At 39.5% G+C, this 20,665-nt stretch overlaps 1 protein-coding gene across 1 annotated transcript; it reads right to left on the bottom strand.

Annotated features, from left to right (window-relative positions):
- Nucleotides 1-12,719: 12,719 nt before the first annotated feature.
- LOC143030323 (uncharacterized) lies at nucleotides 12,720-19,518 on the bottom strand. Its single transcript, XM_076193476.1, has 3 exons — nucleotides 18,129-19,518; nucleotides 13,937-14,063; nucleotides 12,720-13,462 (listed from the first exon to the last, which is right to left on the bottom strand). Exons 1-3 carry the CDS (start codon nucleotides 19,256-19,258, stop codon nucleotides 13,085-13,087), a joined length of 1,635 nt encoding a protein of 544 aa, XP_076049591.1. The 5' UTR covers nucleotides 19,259-19,518; the 3' UTR covers nucleotides 12,720-13,084.
- Between the last annotated feature and the right edge of the window lie 1,147 nt (nucleotides 19,519-20,665).

The raw sequence follows: 20,665 nt of genomic DNA, 5'->3' as shown, positions 1-20,665 counted from the left end.
GTGGCCAATCAGATTCCAGTATTCTACCCGAGACTGGTGGCCTCTCCTAATTCTCCCAGTGACCTCGCCCTGTATTAGGAGAAAAGGTCAGTAAGCACCAATCATTCTTCGCCAGATCTTCAACAAGACCTTCTAGATAGGCATCATAATAGTTGGCATTCATCAGATCCTGTTTTTACACCTTCATTCTGTGATAATAAAATAATTAGTGACTATGTTCAAACTTTGAACAATGAGAATAAAAAGATAGTCTTAAGATTGAAGAACTGGACTCTTAAAAGAGTCAAAGTTATTAGCGCAGTTGACTTCAATTAATCAATCATTATATACGGTATATATGTTTTGTTCATAACAACTGCGCATTCTGTGCGACAAAGGTTCTTGAGTGGACTTTCAAGTCTTCTGAACATAGATCTCTGGTTTTCATAGGACAGGCATTTCGATAAATGCAGTTAGCATTTTCAACATAACATTTCAGCGAACAAATTGGATTTATTCTTCATCAATAATGAACATTGATATCATTCTTACACAATTCATTGAAATGTGACTGTTATGTCTCATACAATAAAATAAACACTGCTGAATATATTACCATATATATATTTACAATAATAAATTACGAGTAACAACACTGTATACTCCAACTTTTCACAACACTCTAGGAAAAAGAACATCCACACATCATGACTTGCTAATTATCCACCAACCATCCTAATATTTTTTAGTTTTTCGTGTATAAAAAAAAACACTTAACGGAACACTTAAAGACCTTTGAATACAAGCAAAAATGCAATTATGTAATAGGTCAATCAAGGTCACCCAAAAAACTTCACAACAATGAATACACCAACAAACATAGTATGCATGTGTAACGACTCTACCAAACAGTTAACTGTGGAACAATATTTGATACATGAAAATACAATCATACAGAAAAGTTAAATCACTCTAAGCAGCGTGAATGATCATGCAATACATGAGATCACTTTTTCGTGAGGAAGTGAGTCACTATGCAACATTTGAAATAATTCCCTCATGAGAAAGCTGAAACTGCTTATTTCCTGTATGGGTTGCCACGTGACGTCAATGTTTACATGGTGGACTTCTTTCCATTGTGAGTCTTCATGTGTCGTCTGACATGACCCTTTTGTGAAAAGACTGCATCACACAGGTCACAATTGAAGGGCCTTTCTCCAGTGTGGGTCACTACGTGTATTTTGAGAGAACTCCTTTGTGAGAAAGCCGCCTCACACAGGTCACACTTGTAAGGTTTCTCTCCGTTGTGGGTCATCATGTGTCGTTTGAGTTCACTCTTTCGCGCAAAAGCCGCATCACACAGGTCACATTTGCAAGGCTTATTTCCAGTGTGGGTCAATATATGCTGTTTGAGATTACTATTTTGTGAAAAAGCTGCATCACACAGGCCACACTGGAAAGGCTTCTCTCCAGTGTGGGTCATCAAGTGTCGTTTGAGAGTACTTTTTAGTGAGAAAGCTGCATCACACATTACACACTCAAAAGGCTTTTCTCCAGTGTGGATCCTCATGTGATCTTTGAGATGACCCTTTCCTGAGAAAACTGCGTTACACTGGTCACACCTGAAACGCTTCTCTCCAGTGTGGGTCACCATGTGATATCTGAGAGCACTCTTTCCAGAGTAAGCTGCATCACACAGGTTACACTTGAAAGGCTTCTCTCCTGTATGGATCATCATGTGGTATTTGAGAGAACTCTTACCAGAGAGAGCTGCATCACACAGGTCACACTTGAAAGGCTTCTTCCCAGTGTGGGCCATCATGTGTTACTTGTGAGCACTCTTTGTCAAGCAAGGTGCATGGCATAGGTCACACTTGAAATGTTATTCTCTAGTGTGGGTCATCACGGGATATTTAAGAGCACTCTTTCCTGAGAAAGCTGCATCACACAGGTCACACAGATTACCTTTATTGTATGACAAATATGCGGGATTTTTGGATACCTTTTTCAAGGGCATGTAGATAATTTAACCTTGTCCTGAAAAAAAGAAAAAAAAACATTTTGACATCCAACTTGTTGAGAGCATGTAATAGGATTAACACAAGTGTATACATATGTAACGGGGCATTAACCAAAATACAGTAGGGGAGGGGATCAACCAACTCATGTTAAATTAAAAAAGCTTAAAGTAGGAAGAAGTTAAACATTAAAAAATTATGGAGCTGGAAAAAAAAAAGAAAAAAAAAAAAAAAGACAGGAGAAGTATATATTAATCAAGGCAAAGGAGTGGCTGAATAAATACTGAGGACAGAGGACAAGAAAAAAGAAACTAATGTTTTAAAAAATTTCACATATGAACATTACACACACCATTCAATGAGGTCATAAATCAACGTTGAGAGATTTACGATAACTATTTATACAGAAAATCATTTTTCCTTTTTTCAGTCACCCCCCCCCACTCCCCTAACCTCATGGTTGGCAGGAAAACAAGTAACATTCTGCACAAATACTACTGAGCTTTTGAATAAAACTATGAAATATTGATTTTTGACACCCTGGTGTGAAAAAAACAACTTCTAGTCAATCTATTCTACCTAAATCTAGGCTAGGTTAGATTCACCACTCCTTTCTATTAAATGCTAAAAAAACAAAAAGCACACAGTTAGAGTAGCTTATCAAATCATAGTTATTCAGTGAAAACACATTTCAAATAAGTATATACATACATATACCACAGCCTTTATCCCCCTTACAAGGGAGGTAGCCAAAAAGGAAAAGGCATAAAATCATTCCCACCCACTCCATCCCTAAAAACACTCCCCTCCCCTCTACCCTCCCTCTTATCTTAGCACCTCCTGGATGACGGGTTAGCCCTGCACCTTGTCCACTGCCCTGGGTCAGAGACAGCATCGCAAGGCACAGCACATCCACAGCAAGGCCACTTCATTAAATCGGTGACCCCCTCTCCATCCCCCCATGCATAAATGGGGAAGACGGGGAGAAATTCCCTCGGGCTGCATCAAATTTTGCTCACACATACTACCTCACCCCCCATCCCCCACCCATTCCACCTCATGCATCACAACATCATCCATATACAACCATTCTCCATTCACCCCTGTCTTCTGTCCTCTCCCGTCCTTCCTCAACAGACATTCCCCTCTTCCCCAAAGCCCCATCCATCCATCTCATCCTAGGACATCCCCTCATGTTCACTCCCTCCATATCTGCCTTCCATACCTCTTTTACTAGTCTTTCTTCACTCCTTTCTTTACATGTGTCCAAACCATCCCAATACTCTTTCATTAACCCTATTTCCCAACTCCCTTTCCACCCCTGTTCTCCTCACCTCCTTATTTCTCACTCTATCTAGCCTAGTAACCCCCATCATACTTCTCATACACCTCATCTCAAACACATTCAAACTTCTTCTCTCTTATGTTCCATGTTTCAGCCCCATACAGTGCTGTTGGCACAATCACTCCTTCATACAGTCTCCTCTTAGCATCCATTCCCAGATGTTTATGCCTCATTACACTTTTTAATCCATCAAGGCATTTACTCGCTTCTCTCAATCTACACTCTACCTCCAACCCCACTCCACCTTTTCCTGCCACATTTGCACCCAAGTATCTCAAACTATCCACTTTCTCCAGTCGCTCTCCCTTAATGCTCACTTCCAGTCTGCTGCCACTCTCACCCCTTGTACATCTCATAACCTTACTTTTACCCACATTTATCTTCAGCTTTCTTCTTTCACACACTCTCCCAAACTCTGTCACCAACTCCCTCAATCCCTCCTCCGATCCTGCCACAAGCACAGTATCGTCCACAAACAACAGCTGGCTCACCTCCCACTTTTCTCCATTTTCTTTAACCATCTCCAATCCCTGACCCACCACCCTTGCACTTACCTCTCACACCACCCCATCCATGTACAAGTTGAACAGCCAGGGCGACATGACGCATCCTTGACGAAGTCCCACCTTTACCTCAAACCACTCACTCTCTCCATTTCTAATCCTGACACATGCTCCACTACTCTCGTAAAAACTCCCAGAAGCTTTCCTCCTATCCCGTATGTCCGCAAAACCTCCCACAATGCCTTCCTGTCTACCCTGTCATAAGCCCTTTCCAGATCCAAAAAAGCCCAAAATACATCCTTCCACCTTTCCTATAGCTTTCTCACATATCTGTCTTACCACAAAAATCTGATCTACACACCCTCTACCCGTCCTAAATCCACACTGTTCCTTACCAATTACTCCCTCTGTTCCTCTCCTAATCTTCTCAATCAAGATCCTCCCATAAGCCTTCCCAACTACACTTAACAAGCTATCCCTCTGAAACTACTACATTCACACTTTTCCCCTTTTCCCTTGTAAAGTGGAACTATACAGGCACTCCTCCAGTCCTCCGGTACTCTACCCTCTCTCCAGCAAACATTAAATAACCTCACCAACCAGTCCACCATCACTGTACCTCCTTTTTTTAGACATTCTGCATGGCATCCATCCAGACCAGGTGCCTTACCTGCTTTCATTATATTAACAACTCCCTTTACTTCATCCTTCCTTATTTCTCCTCCATTTTCCTCACTCATCATGGTCATTTTCTTAGCATTTCCCACTGCAACTATCTTTCCCTCCCTATCCTCATTCACATTTAGCAAGTCCCTAAAATATTCTGCCCATCTTCCCCTTATTGCCTTCTCTTCTCTACTTGATTTGCCTCTTCTTCCTCTCTTAATTTCTTTCCAAAACATCTTTTTATTACTTTCAAAATTTTCTGTCATACTCTTACCCCATTTCACATCTGCTCTCCCCTTTGCCTCCTTTACCTTGTGCTTTACTTCTCTTTTCTTGTCTTTGTACCTCTCGTATGACTCCCTCGTCCTATTTAGTAACCAATCAGTGAAACCTCGCTTCTTCTCTTCCACAACCTTCTTTGTTTCCTCATCCCACCATTCACTAACCTTCCTTCTATTTCCTCCTGTCCTTCTTGTTCCACACACCATCTTTGCACACTTTGTGACTCCTTCCTTGAACCATCCCCATTCCTCCTCCACTCCTAGCTTTACTCTATCCTTCCCTCCTTCCCACTCCTCTCTCAGCTTCTTCTTGTACTCCTCCTCCTTTTCATTTAAAGAGTTCACTCTAAGCACCTCCCTACCTTTTGTCCTTTTCCTCTTTCTCCATCTATCCTCCACTCTCAATTTACCTTCCACCAAAAAATGATCTGATATTCCCCCACCCTCTCCCCTTAGCACATGTACATCCTTAACTCTTCCTATTATACTCCTATCTACCACTACATAGTCCATTAATGTTCTATCTACCACCCTTCCATCCACCACTCTCTCCTGTGTATTTATGCTTGACTTTCTCCTGAAACACTGTATTTGCTATCATCAACTCTCATCTAGACACATCTCCACCATCAACTCTCCACTATGATTCTTTCCTGGAACTCCACATTTCCCAACCACTCTGTCAATTGGTTCATTTCCTACCCTAGCATTAAGGTCTCCCAGTACTATTACATTGACATTTCTCCCTAATCCCTCTATGCACTCATTTAAATCTATCCAAAAGGCCTCCCTTTCCTCTACACTCTTCTCACTACCAGGCCCATATGCACTTACATAAGCCCACATCTCCTCTCCCAGTTTCACCTTCATCCACATTATCCTTGAGGAAACCTCCTTCAAATACATAATTTACATTAATATTTGTGTCTCACAGCAATCCACATGATTTAACCTTTCAGGTTGTGAAAAAAGCTATTCGTAGAAAACATTCAATATATCACCTGCTAATATCAATCTTTCAAAAATCACTTTAGTAAGAAGTCATTTCATATATTATTCTTGCACTTGTATGTGCATCAGTCTTATTGATATATAATTTACTAGTTTATAACATGTAATTACAGTATTGGGATCATGTAAAGATTAGCAAACCCAATCACAGCAGGGTTCGCTATTCTTTACAAAAAGATTATTGTGTTTGTTTTTCTTTACCGAGTATAATCGGGTTCGCTGTTCTTAACATAAACACTGGTACAAACATTTCAATAACTGATTAAATATCAAAGTTTCTGTTCTCTGGCTAACCTTTATGAATCCTCACTGGATTAATAGTGGTTTTCATATACTGGATTTAATTTCTGTATTCAGATATCCAGGAAGCCTCAAGTTAAGGTAAGGTTAGGTATATGGTTGACAGGTCATTGAGGTTCTGTAATGCAATCACTATGTAGTATCCTTTGAATAAATAGTTTTAACATATATTTTCATGGAAATTAAACATTATGTTACCATATTACTTATTCTTTACGCTTTTGTCAAAGGTTTGCTTTTCTTTACATGAAGACATTTGGTTTGGCCATTACATTAGGATCCCTGGGCTCGCTGTTCTTGAATGAAGATGTTGGGCTTGCTAATCTTGACATGATCCCAGTATCGTAATTTACAAAGTACTTAATCAAATACAAGTTTTTCCAAGCTTCTTATTTAGTTCATGTCAGTCATTATTTCAAGCATATTCTTTTTATACCTGGGGTCATTAATTGGGAAATAAAAATTGATATCAGCATATGAATTAGTTCACATTATGCTTATATGGTATTTGAGACAAGTCTATCATGATAATGTTGAATTACATTGGACCTAGTATTCTTCCTTGTAACTTTCATTCATTAAGCTTTCTGGTTTGTGATTTTCTGTTGGCACTTTCTGTTCATTATTCTGTTCATGACATAACTTTCCAGCCATTTTAATATTTCACAAATATCTGTATATCTTATATTGTCTACTGAAAAGTAATGTAAAGTAGGGTCAAATGATGCATTAAGATTTAACATGTTAAATATTCCACACTTTCCAGTGTCCAAGATGTTCACTAAATCACTCTATGCTATTAAAATTTCCTGTGAAATATAACTTTACTTCAAGTATATTAACTGTCACGAAGATCAGAGTGGCATGTAGGATATAAATGATTCTGGACACTATAGTACTTGATACTTCAATACTAGAGCAGAAAATACTCAGGATCATATTGAAAAATATCAGTGGTATTGCCCATCTCTAATTTATGAAAAACATGTCAAGAAATGTTGGTAGACCATTAAGTCACCATCCCAAATACTTATTTTAATCTGATTATTTCCTTAATAGCATTTACATTAGTTTAATTTATAAAAAGATATAGCAACATAACAATATATAGAAACTAATGTAATGTATTATTTGCTGTAAGAACAAAAAATGCAAACATATACAAATATATAAGAGATATACATTAACAAAAAATAAGATAAAATAATACCATATACAAGCTAAAATTATATATCTACATAATTTGTATGAAAACAAAATTTAGCACTGAGGATACATGTACCATGAATGTTTTGCACTTTGCAGGGAGTACATTAGGGGTGGGAGAATAACTACTACTGTACAATTATTGGATCATGTCAGGATTAGCAAACCCAAAATTTTATACAATATCATTCTAAATGTCATCCCTGTATTAAAAATCTTACAACCTCCTGCAAATAAAGCTAAATTCACCCACCTAACCTTACCTAATTTAGTTAAAGATAAATTTTCAAATATTTTAAAAAATTGCGTTTGTTAATCGTGACATGATCCCAGTAACTACAAAAAAAGATGTATGTATTGGACCAACATATTTGAACAATTAACTGGGATTATATGAAAGTGGCAGTTGCTGTCAAGTCTTTCCATAGAAACACCATCCTCACATGTTATCACCATTATTTTATGCAATCTAAACACAGATTTATATGAAAACATATATTCAACCTTTTTTTTTTTCCTAGTTTAGACTATGGTAAAGATAACTGTTGACCACAAGGGTTCTGTGGATTCTACCATTATTCCAGAATATTAAGTAAAGACTTAATTTTCTGTAATACAATCAAAATATGAATGAAAATAATGACGAGTTCTACTGATTACGTGATACTAGACAGCAAACGGTTTAGTCTTTTGCCAACAGGAGATGTCAGCCTTGACTTATACCAAAGTGCAAATTTTATATTCCTTATGCTCATCACAGATTGTATTCATTCTCCTGTCCCAAGGATCATGCTCGTTCAGTCCTCTTCTCTATTGCCATTGTCCTATATCCCTCACAAATACTAATGCATACTTCAGATTCCAATTCTCCTGCACATAATAAGCATGACTGAGCTGATTACATTGATCTCAGACTTGATTCAAAACCACAGCCATTTTAGTATAAAAAAAGAGAGCTCAGCAATATTTCATTGATATGGAATTACATAGGAAAAAACAAATACTTAGAATACAAAAAAAAAAAAAAAACTTCCCTTTCTTTCTGAGACAGAACAGAACAATATCTGCTAAGCAGTGTAAGCTACCTACACACTTGACCATTGGTTGTCCCAGGTACCACAAAAATACTTGCAAGTTCCCACAACCTTTCAAACACTGCTTCATAGTGTTTACTCTTAGCCAGACAAACCCAAATGTGAAAATTTATATAGAAAACTTAGATTCACGGTTTATTATGGAACGACATTTAATCTTTTTCTGAATTATTTCCCAGAGGTGTCCAGAGAGGAGGATTAATGGAGAGGGGACAGTTCCTTAATTATTGAAAGGAAGGATAAAAGAAATTGACTGTAACGTTTGAGCAGTGTTGGGTGACATACTATATACGGCGAGTCTAGGGGAACTTGGTCGTTACAGGGACAGAGGAAGTCTGGGGCTGCAGATCTTCGATTGTTGCTGAGAGAGAGGTAAGTCCATGGCTGGAGATCCTCGGTCAATGCTAGGAGAAAGTTTGGAGATGAATGCAAGCTACTCCTACGGAGGAGGTTGAAAGTGTTCTGGCATTGAAACACAAGCTTATTCTAAAATATTTACTCGTGTGGTTTTTATCATTACTATTATCATTATTATCACAATTGCTATTATCATTACTATTATCATCATTATATTATTATCATTATTATATTACCATTTATCATCATAATCATCATCATCATCATTATCATTATCATTATCATTATCATTATCATTATTATTATTATTATTATTATTATTATTATTATTATTATTATTATTATTATTATTATTATTATTATTATTATTATTATTATTATTATTATTATTATTATTATTATTATTATTATTATTCATTTTCCTCGGATGTCATATTCAACGATGCGACAACTATACCTCCAGACGCTGACCAGGGCCAGTAGCCAGATACATGAGCTCTAAAACCGTTAATACACACTCAGAGCTCATTGTTGAGGATGCTGTAATGTATATTGCTCTGAGCCTCACTTACAAAATATGTTAGATGCAGAAACGTCAAAGAGCAACTTCATTTAATACAGGACGGACAGTGACACTAGACGTCATGATATGTCAGACATTACGAAAGTAAAATTCTCATGGCTCAGGTAAGAATTGTTGCCCTCCACCAAAACCTTTATATAGATTAATTACAAGATGCTCTGGTAGCGGTGGCACTCCATCCAATACCGACCTCATCCGACACAACCGTCTCAAACGGACACCGAGACGGGACTGATGGCGAACGAAAGTGCGAACACTCACCAGGGCTCGCAATTGGCCCATAGCCAAAAGGAAGGTGGCCAATCAGACTAGTCAGAAACCGGGACCTGACTGTGAGCCGCTACCAGGGTTCAAAAGACGGCATCTTGCCAACGGAGGAGCCTCACCACCAGCAACAGCAAAAGCTCGTCCAGCTGCAAGACCCTCTCTCTCTCCCAGCATCGGATCGAGGATCTAAAAGCTCCAAGACCTTCTCAGTGTCCTAACACCGGATTTAGGATTTCCAGTTCCAGACTTCAGCTTCGCCACATTCTCGCCTGATTCAACCAATGAAGAGAAAAGACACTGCTTTGATTTCATTCCTTGGTTGCCATCAATACCAGAACACTACAAATTGGTGACCCGGAGTGTGGCAACTAGGAATATGGCAGTCTCAAAGCTCTTTTTAGGAAAATGGCCACTCTGAACGCTCGGGCACTCCTTTGATCTAGGGATTGTCAATTATTATCATCGATTCATCCCCAATGCAACTGCCAAACTTACACCTCTGAAAGACCTCACCAAGAACCGTTCCAAACGGTCGGTCCTACCTGCTAGGTGGTCTCCTAAATTAACTCAAGCATTCAGGCAGATTAAGGCTGAATTGGCAAACGTCACCCGCCTGTCTTACCTGGTGACTAATGCTCCAACCATCCTCACCACTGACACTTCCTCTACAGCTATGGCTGTAGAGGAAGTGTCAGTGGTGAGGATGGTTGGAGCATTAGTCACCAGGTAAGACAGGCGGGTGACGTTTGCCAATTCAGCCTTAATCTGCCTGAATGCTTGAGTTAATTTAGGAGACCACCTAGCAGGTAGGACCGACCGTTTGGAACGGTTCTTGGTGAGGTCTTTCCAACAGAAGGTTAACGGACAGCTCCAACCAATCGTTTTTTTTTTTTTCCTCCAAACGGCTGGGGACCTCCCAAATGTGCTACAGTGCCTCTGATAGAGAGCTTCTGACCATTGTCTCAGCCGTCAAACACTTTCTCTGCCTTCTAGAAGGACATACTGTACATTCACCACCCTTACCGACCACAAGCCTCTCACTAACGCACTGGGTAGGGTATCGAATATATTAAGGTAAAAGATAACCATGTAGCCGATGCCCAATATTTCCGCACCAGTGTGGTGTGACATATCTACAGGCAAACACCGACCATTCATCCCGGCTTGTCATCGTAAGGATGTCTTTTCAATGTTACGCGACCACAGACATCGAATTCGGGTAACACAACGTCTCCTCGCGAATCGCGTCGTCTGGCCCGGCACCAATAAAGACGTCAAGGAATGGACCCGTACCTGCCTTACCTGCCACATACATGCTCCACCCCATCGCTTCCACGCACCCACAAAACTCTTCCAGTCGGTCCATGTGGACATTGTGGGACCTCTACCTCCCTCACGTGGCATGCGTTACCTGCTCACTAGCATCGGCAGGTACATCCGATGGCCGGAAGCAATTCATCTCCCTGACATCTCTGCTGAGACGACAGCCAGTGCCTTCCTCTCAGGTTGGGTATCCAAACTCAGCGCCCCTCACGCCATCATCGCCGATAGAGGCGCCCAGTTTGAATCTGATCTCTGGTACAGACTCCTCCATTTCCTTGGCACTCAGTGTAACCGGATCACGGCGTACCACCCACAGACCAACGGACTCGTGGACTCACTCAAAGTACAGCAAACCTCTTATGGTTGGCCTGATGCCCTTCCTCTCGTGCTCCTCTCCATCCGTAGTACTTCCAAGGTCGACAGGGACGTGTCTCCGTGCCAACTAGTGTATACAGAGGACCTTCGCCTTCCCGGGGAGATAGCCGCCCCTGCTATCGGAGACCCCGACCGACACACCCTCCTTCAACTACTCAGGGGGACCTTTATCAACAACCGCTCCCCACCACCAAGGACGACATACACAAGCCCAGTGTATGTTCCCCCATACCTCGAGTCAGCGGATCATGTCTTTGTCAGGGGGGACTCCAGACGAGCCCATCTCCAGCGCCCGTATGATGGACTCTGCAGGGTCATCAATAGGTCGGCGAAGAACTTCCTCATTGACCGGGGTTCTAAGCCAAACCGCATTTCCATCGACAGGCGGAAACCAACTCACCTGCCTCCATCTTCCCATCCCAACTCTCATTTCCATCTCCACCCCCTCTTTGTTACAACACATCCCTGCCACTAGCCCACAACAAACCAGCCCACCCCCTCATACCACCACAATTGTTCCCCCGTAATCCTCAAAACATTTCTTCCCCTCCCGACTCACCTTCTTCGCCTTTATCCCACTCATTTAACCGTCTACCTCCACAGCTCCATGCCCGGCCGAGAGCCTCTCGTCAAATCCATGACCATTCCAACAGATGACTGCCGACTTCTTCTCCATCACCCGGCCCATCCTTTCCAGAGATCTCGCTCGATGGCACAATCACCCGCTCGGGCTGCCTGGGAAGGCATGGCCGCTACTCCCACTCCGTTCGGTTGTTTCCTTACGTTCCTCGCTTCAAAGAGAGAGAGGGGGGGGGTGTAGTGGTGGCACTCCATCCAATACCGACCTCATCCGAGACAACCGTCTCCAACGAACACCGAGACGGGACTGATGGCGTCACGAAAGCGCGTGCACTCACCAGGGCTCGCAATTGGCCCATAGCCAAAAGGAAGGCGGCCAATCAGACGACTAGTCAGAAACCGGGACCTGACTGTGAGCCGCTACCAGGGTTCAAAAGACGGCCTCTTGCCAATGGAGGGCAGAACAGCCTCACCACCAGCAACAGCAAAAACTCGTCCAGCTGCAAGACCCTCCCTCTCCTAGCATCGGATGAAGGATCTAAAAGTCCCAAGACCTTCTCAGTCTCCTAATACCGGATTGAGGATCTCCAGCTCCCGACTTCAGCCTCGCCACATTCTCGCTTGACTCACTGCTTTGATTTCATCCCTTGGTTGCCCTCCATACCAGAACACTACATTCTCATCCGAAATAGAATTATATCGTTGACTTCACTTCTACCTCAGGACTTACAAGAGAACAAGCACATGCAAAAACATTGACAGACTTCATTGAACTGTGACAGTTATGTCTCAAGGGATGAAGTAAACGCTGTTTATTATATTACCGTAGATATATTTACAGTAACACAAGTTACAAGTAACAATAGCGTATGCTCCAAACAACCTTACACAAAACTGAGATAAAAAGGACCATCCTCTAATTTTTTCGACAGTTATTCGTAATTACGAGTACGTTCGTGCACTTGTTGGAATATTCTAAAAATTTTAATTACGAACAAAAATACAACTACGTAACAGGTCAATCAAAGTTACATAAAGGGCTTCTCTCCATTGTGGGTCATCATGTATCGTTTGAGATCATTCTTTCGTGAAAAAGCCACATCACACAGATCACATTGGAAAGGTATCTCGCCACTGTGGGTCACCATGTGTCGCTTGAGATGACTCTTTTCTGAGAAAGTTGCACCACCACACAGGTCACATTGGAAAAGCTTTGACTTTGTGAGTCATTATATGTCGTTTGATATTACTCTTTTTTGAGAAAGCTGCATCACAAAGGTCACACTTGAAAGGCTTCTCTCCAGTGTGGGTCATCAAGTGTCGTTTGAGATTATAATTTTTTGAAAAAGCTGCATCGCACAAGCCACATTGGAAAGGCTTCTCCCCACTGTGGGTGACCACATGTCCTTCGAGATGACTCTTTTCCGAGAAAGCCTCGTCACACAGGTCACATTGGAAAGACTTCTCTCCAGTGTGGGTCATCAAGTGTCGTTTGAGATTATAATTTTTCACAGAAAGCTGCATCGCACAGGTCACATTGGAAAGGCTTCTCTCCAGTGAGTCATCATGTGTCGTCTGAGGCATGTTTTTTCACAGAAAGCTGCATTGCACAGGTCACACTGGAAAGGCTTCTCTCCAGTGTGGGTCATTAAATGTTGTTTGAGATGGCAATTTCGTGAAAAGGTTCCATCACATAGGTCACATTGGAAAGTTTTTTCTCTTGCATGGGTCATTGCGTGATATTAAGATGACTCGTGACATAAGTGTGCCGCAGACGCCACACCAGATTTTATTGTACGGAGACAATACGAAATTTTTGGATACTTTTTCCAAGGAAAACTATATATTTAACCTCGATCTGAAAGAATAGGTATGGCGGCACATTAAACCAAAATGCAGTAGGGAAAGGGAACAAGGAACAAACAACACATATCAGAGACTAAATTTAGAAAAAAGAAATGGAAGGTTGAACAAATACAAAAAATAATATGCAGTTCTGAAGAAAATGGGGAAAAAAATAATTAGGCAAAAAAGTGGTTGAATAGATACTGCAGAGAGATGAAGACACAAGGAAAATATATCTGTGTATAATGTAGGATACAGTTCAAAATAAGAAATCTTAAAGCTGAATGAACTCTGCAAAGATACAGGTATAATGTGGGATACAGTATCAAACCTGGAAATAAGAATTAAGGATGTCATACATCAATGTTCAAGAGCTTCACGAGAATTTTATGTTTATTCATATAGTAAATAGCTTGTTTTCCATTTTTTTTTGTACCCCCCCCTCCCCAAACTTAGGGTTGGTGGGAAAACGAGTAAAATTCCACACAAATACCACCTGAACATACATACATATACCAAAGGCTCCTTTCCCCCTTCCACGGGAGGTAGCCAAAAGAAAAAGGCATAGACACCACTCCCACCCATTCCATCCCCTACATATTCCACTCCCCTCCACCCTCTTATCTTAGCACCTCCTGGATGACGGGTCATCCCTACATCTTGTCCACTGCCCTGGGTCAGAAGCAGTGTCACAAGACACAGCACATCCACAACAAGGCCGCTTCATTAATTTGGCAACCCTTCTCTCCATCCCTTCATTTCTCACTCTATCTAGCCCCTATCATACTTCTCAGACACCTCATTTCAAACACATTCAAACTCCTTCTCTCTTCCTCTCTCATGTTTCATGTTTCTGCCCCATACAGTGCTGCTGGCACAATCACTCCTTCATACAATCTCATTTTAGCATCCATTCCCAAATGTCTATTTCTCATAACACTTCAATCCCCCAAGGCATTTACTCGCTTCTCTCAATCTACATTCTACCTCCACCCCCACTCCTTCATTTCCTGACACATTTGCACCCAAGTATCTATAAATAATCCACTTCCTCCAGTCTCTCTCCCTTAATACTCACTTCCAGTTTGCTGTCACTCTCTCCCCTTGTACATCTCATCACCTTACTTTAACCCACATTTATCTTCAACTTCCTTCTTTCACACACCTTCCCAATCTCTGTCACTAACTTCCTCAATCCCTTGTCTGATCCTGCTACAAGTGCAGTGTCGTCAGCAAACAACAGCTGGCTCACCTCCCACTTTTCTCCATTTTCTTTAACCATCTCCAACCCCCTACCCACTACCCTTGCATTCACCTCTTGCACCACCCCATCCATGTATAAATTGAACAGCCAGGGTGACATAACACATCCCTGACAAAGTCCCACCTTTACCTCAAACCACTCACTCTCTCCGTTTCTAATCCTAACACAAGCTCTACTACTCTCGTAAAAACTCTTGACTGCTCCTAACAGCTTTCCTCCTATCCCATATATCTGCAATACCTCCCACAGTGCTTTCCTGTCTACCCTGTCATAAGCCTTTTCCAAGTCCATAAAAGCCCTAAAAACATCCTTACCTTTTCCTATAGCTTTCTCACATATGTCTTACCACAAAAATCTGATCTACACAACCCCTACCTGTCCTAAAACCACACTGTTTCTCACCAATTACTTCCTCTGTTCCTCTCCTCAATCAAGACCCTCATGTAAGCCTTCCCAACTACACTCAACAAGCTGATCCCTCAGAAACTACTACAATCACCCTTGTCCCCCTTTCCCTTGTAAAGTGGAACTATACAGGCACACCTCCAGTCCTCCGGCATTCTACCCTCTCTTAAACAAACATTAAATAACCTCACCAACCAGCCCACCAACACATCCATCTTTCTTCTCACAAACATACTACCTATCTCTTCCATTTTATTCCCATCTGTACCACATCCACGCACATTAAAAGACTCAAACCTTAGGGTGCTGGTCGGAAAACTCCCAGACCCTCTTATGCCTTTACTTTTTTGTTTAGGATACATATATATATATATATATATATATATATATATATATATATATAAATACATATATATACACACACACACACACACACACACACACATGCATATATAGACCCACAACTCGCATAAATGAAGAACCAGCTCAGAGTAGCACCAGTTTAGGTATACATCATCCAAACTGACCGCAGCATACCCAGGGCCCCAACAGAACCAACAATACCCTTTCAGAGCTCCCATCACTACAAGTAATCATATACAAGTTATACAAAGCATTTAGCATTTACTGAAAAAGTATAACATAATAGCAATAATAAGAATAAAATTATAATAGTAGGTGAATAAAAAAAAAAAAATAAAAAAAATAAAAATAAAATGACACCAAGCACAATAATGATAATTCACCATGTAACACATTTTTTGTTTCCCGATTCTGTCATTTCCTGATTTGTTATATCCCATTATTATAAAAAATATATTATTTAATCAGACGTTTGGGTTTGATATTTGGAATTTTCATATATGTATATATATATATATATATATATATATATATATATATATATATATATATATATATAAAATTCATATAATTAAATCAACACAGTATATATTTATGACAAGCTTATCAAAAGAAACAAGTAAAAACAAATGAGTTATACAACAACTTAAACATGTCAGAAATTACTGGATTTCATGAATTTGCGGTTGTAGCTCAGGTTGCAGACCTGCACCAGCCCCCCAGGTATAGTCTCCCATAATTTTCTCATTGCAGTGGCCTTGGTACCTCTGCTCTATCTCCTTCACATCTGGTGGAATTGCTTGCCTTGTTCTTCTGAGTTAGGCCACCATATTGTCCTTGTATTTGTCCAGGTGAGTATCCATGTTTGCAGTAATAACCTTTTACCAGGCACTTGTAGAACTAGAAATTCAAAGTAAAAACACAAGATAATTTTAGAATATTTACTTGTATGATTTTATCATTATTATTATCACAAAGGCGGAACATGCCGACAGGAGAACTTTTGGTCTATATCTAGGTCGGATGCAAAAAAATCATAATGATAAATAAATGAATAAATAAAAGCTATAATAATGTAGAAATAAATAAAATAAATAAATGCATAGGTATAGTTAGAAAATAAACAAACAGGTAAATAGTAAGTAATAAATCGACATATAACTAAAAATAAATGAGAATCCAGCAAATAATAATAAACAAACAGGCAAATAATTACAAAACAAATAATATAAAATAAATACTTGTATTATTATTGTTGTCACTAATATCAGTTATATATTTTTCTTTGTGTATCATATTCAATAATGTGACCAAATTTGGTTTGATATAAAGAGTACAAATGGGGCAAATTCTAAGAAAATTATAATCAAGCAATATATCCAGAGCTCACCATCAGAAATGATATGACACTAAAGTTCTCATGACTTAATTAGTAATTGAGTAGAAATTATTGCATTCTACCAAATGCCCATTTATAGATAAATTATAAACAGCTATCATCCATCACAAAATTATCTCCGAAAATTCACGAAAGTAACAAATTCAACAGAATACAAGACATCACAACTCAACACAACAAGGAGGTTCTCTTTCAAGAGTTACAAGAGAGGAACGAGCACAAAAAGTAATAAAAAAAAAAGCTTGACACCATGAAGAAATATTTTTTTGGCACAAACCATTTAGCAAACAAATTAATCTATTCTTTATCAATAACAATTTATCATATGACATTGAGATAATTCTTGGACAGTCTTCATTGAAATGTGAATGTTATGTCACAAACAATAAAATAAACAATGCTAAATATATTACCATAGATATATTCACTGTAACACAAATTACAAGTAACAATACCATATACTTCAAACCTTACACAACGCTATGGAAAAAAGAACATCTGCATGTAATGATGTGCTAATATATATCCACCAACCATCCTCTAATATTCATGACATTTTTTCATAAAAAAAAAAAATCATGCACTTACTGGAAAACTGAAAAACCTTTAATTTCAAACAAACAAAAATGCAGTTATGTAATCGGTCAATCAAGGTCACCCAAAAAACTTCACAACTATGAGTAAACCAACAAATATTTACAGCTGGCAGCATGCATGTGTGATGACTCTATCAACCCAGTAACAGTGCATGAATATCTAATACATGAAAATACAATCATAAAGAAAAGTTAAATCACTTGGGTCATATTGGAGAGGCCTCTCAGCAGTGTAAATAATCATGCAATACATGAAATAAACTTTTCGTGAGGAAGTGAGTCACTATGTGACATTTGAAATAAACCCTTCATGGGAAAGCAGAAACTGCTTATTTCCTGTATGGGTCACCACGTGACGTCAATGTTTACACAGTAGGCTTCTTTCCACTGTGAGTCTTCATGTGTCGTCTGACATGACCCTTTTGTGAAAATGCCGCATCACACAGGTCACACCTGTAAAGATTCCCTCCATTGTGGGTCATCATGTGTTGTTTGAGTTCATTCTTTCGTGAAAAAGATGCATCACACAGGTCACACTTGCCTGGCTTATTTTCAATGTGGGTCATTATGTGTCGTTTGAGATGGCTCTTTCGTGAAAAGGCCGCATTACACAGGTCACACTGGAAAGGCTTCTCTCCAGTGTGGGTCATTATGTGTCGTTTGAGACTACTCTTTAGTGAGAAAGCTGCATTGCACATGTCACACTCAAAAGGCTTTTCTCCAGTGTGGATCATCACATGATATTTGAGATGACCCTTTGCTGAGAAAACTGCATGACACAGGTCACACTTGAAACGCTTCTCTCCAGTGTGGGTCACCATGTGATATTTGAGAGCACTCTTTCCAGACAAAGCTGCATCACACAGGTCACACTTGAAAGGCTTCTCTCCTGTATGGGTCATCATATGATATTTGAGAGCACTCTTTCCTGAGAAAGCTGCATCACACAGGTCACAATTGAAGGGTTTATCTCCAGTATGAATCATCATGTGTCGTTTAATATTACCCTTTTGCGAGAAATCTGCATCGCATAGGTCACAATTGAAGGGCTTTTCTCCAGTGTGAGTCATCAAGTGTCGCTTGAGATTACCCTTTGATAAGAAAGCTCCATCGCATAGGTTACAATGGAAGGGCTTTCCTCCAGTGTGGGTCATCATGTGTCGCTTGAGATCACCCTTTGCTATGAAAACTGTATCACATAGGTGACAATTGAAAGATTTTTCTCCTTCCCCAGTGTGGGTCATCATGTGTTTCTTGAGATTACCCTTTGATATGAAAGCTGTATCACATAGGTCACAATTGAAGGGCTTTTCTCCAGTATGGGTCATCATGTGATATTTGAGAGCACTCTTTCCAGAAAAAGCTGCATGGCACAGGTCACACTTGAAAGGCTTCTCTTCTGTGTGGGTCATCATGTGATATTTAAGAGGACTCTTTCCCGAGAAAGGTGCATCACACAGGTCACACTTGAAAGGCTTCTCTCCAGTGTGGGCCATCATATGTTACTTGAGAGCACTCTTTGTTGAGTAAGCTGCATGGCACAGGTCACACTTGAAACGCTATTCTCCAGTGAGGGTCATCACGTGATACTTAAGAGCACTCTTTCCTGAGAAAGCTGCATGACACAGGTCACACCAAATTGTCTTTATTACAAGTACATGATTGATGTTTACCTTTGTCCTGAAAGGAAATATTTAATGATTTTGACATCCAACTTGTTGAGAGTAGGTAATAAAAATAACACGAGCATATACAAAATATAGTAGGAAAAGGAAACAACCAAATCGTGCTAAAGAAGCTTAAAGGAAGAAGGGGTTGAACATTAAAAATTATGGAGTTGGAAAAGAAAAAAAAAAGGGACGGATAAATATTGCACAGGACAAAAAAAGAAAGAAAAAATCAGTGTATAATGTAGTATACAACTGCATAGTTGGAAATAACTCATCTTTCACAGCTTTTTCACATAGAACCACTTCACACACCAGTCAATGACGTCATAAATCAACATTTGAGAGATTCAAGATAATCTGATATCCATTTCTACAACAAATCACTTTTTCATTTTTCCAGTAAAGATTAGCGAACCCAATCACAGCAGGGTTCACTATTCTTTACAAGATTCTACACAGTTCGTTATTCTTTACATGAGTATAATCGGGTTTGCTGTTCTTAACATAAACACTTCGGTACAAAAATTTCAATAACTGATCAAATTTAAAAGTTTCTATTCAATAGTTAACCTTTATAAATCCTCACTGGTGGAATAGGGGTTTCCATATATGGGTTTTGATTTCTGTATTCAGATATCCAGGAAGTCTCAAGGTACGGTTAGGTTAGCTATACGGTTGACAGGTTATCAAGGTTCTGTAATGCAACCGCTATGCAGTACCTTCTGGATAACTAGTTTTAGCAGAATTTGTATGGAAAAATATGTGTTACCATATTATTTTCATTGTTTATTCATCAATATAAATCTAGCATCTTATTTTTTATATTTTTGTCAAAGTTTTGCTTTTCTTTACATGAAGACATTTGGGTTAGCCATTAGGATCTTTGGGCTTCCTGTTCTCCACATGAGGATCATAGGGTTAACTTTTCTTGACATGAAGATATTGGGTACGCTATTCTTGACATGATAAGTATTGTAATATACAAATATCTTAATTATATATTATTTCAAGTCTCTTATTTGTTCAGTTTATCATGTCAGTCATTATTTGCTGTATTTTTTTTTCCTAGAGTCGTTATGAAATAATAAATTATATTAGGCAAACTACACAGGCAGGAATAAACTTCCTGCAGAGGCAGTGTAATGTAGTTCAGTTTGAAGCTTTAAGAATCAATTAGACAAACACGTAAACAAGATGATGTAATGCCTGCCATTTATTTTATATTATTTGTTTTGT

Source organism: Oratosquilla oratoria, chromosome 12 (assembly GCF_046742065.1).
Source record: "Oratosquilla oratoria isolate Oo_2021 chromosome 12, ASM4674206v1, whole genome shotgun sequence".
NCBI classification, from domain to species: Eukaryota; Metazoa; Arthropoda; class Malacostraca; order Stomatopoda; family Squillidae; genus Oratosquilla; species Oratosquilla oratoria.
Note: the sequence above shows the minus strand (reverse complement) of the source record. Positions and strands in the feature narration are given on the sequence as shown.

Bases quoted from the DNA above. Each gene is read 5' to 3' on its own strand.
- LOC143030323 (XM_076193476.1), bottom strand. From the start codon at position 19,258: ATGATGGCCCACACTGGAGAGAAGCCTTTCAAGTGTGACCTGTGTGAT. The intron at 14,064-18,128 runs GTAAACATTGAC...TCTTATTTCCAG, and splicing joins AGTGGAAAGAAGCCTACTGT to GTTTGATACTGTATCCCACA. The intron at 13,463-13,936 runs GTATCTATTCAA...AACATGCCTCAG, and splicing joins TGTGTCTTCATCTCTCTGCA to ACGACACATGATGACTCACT.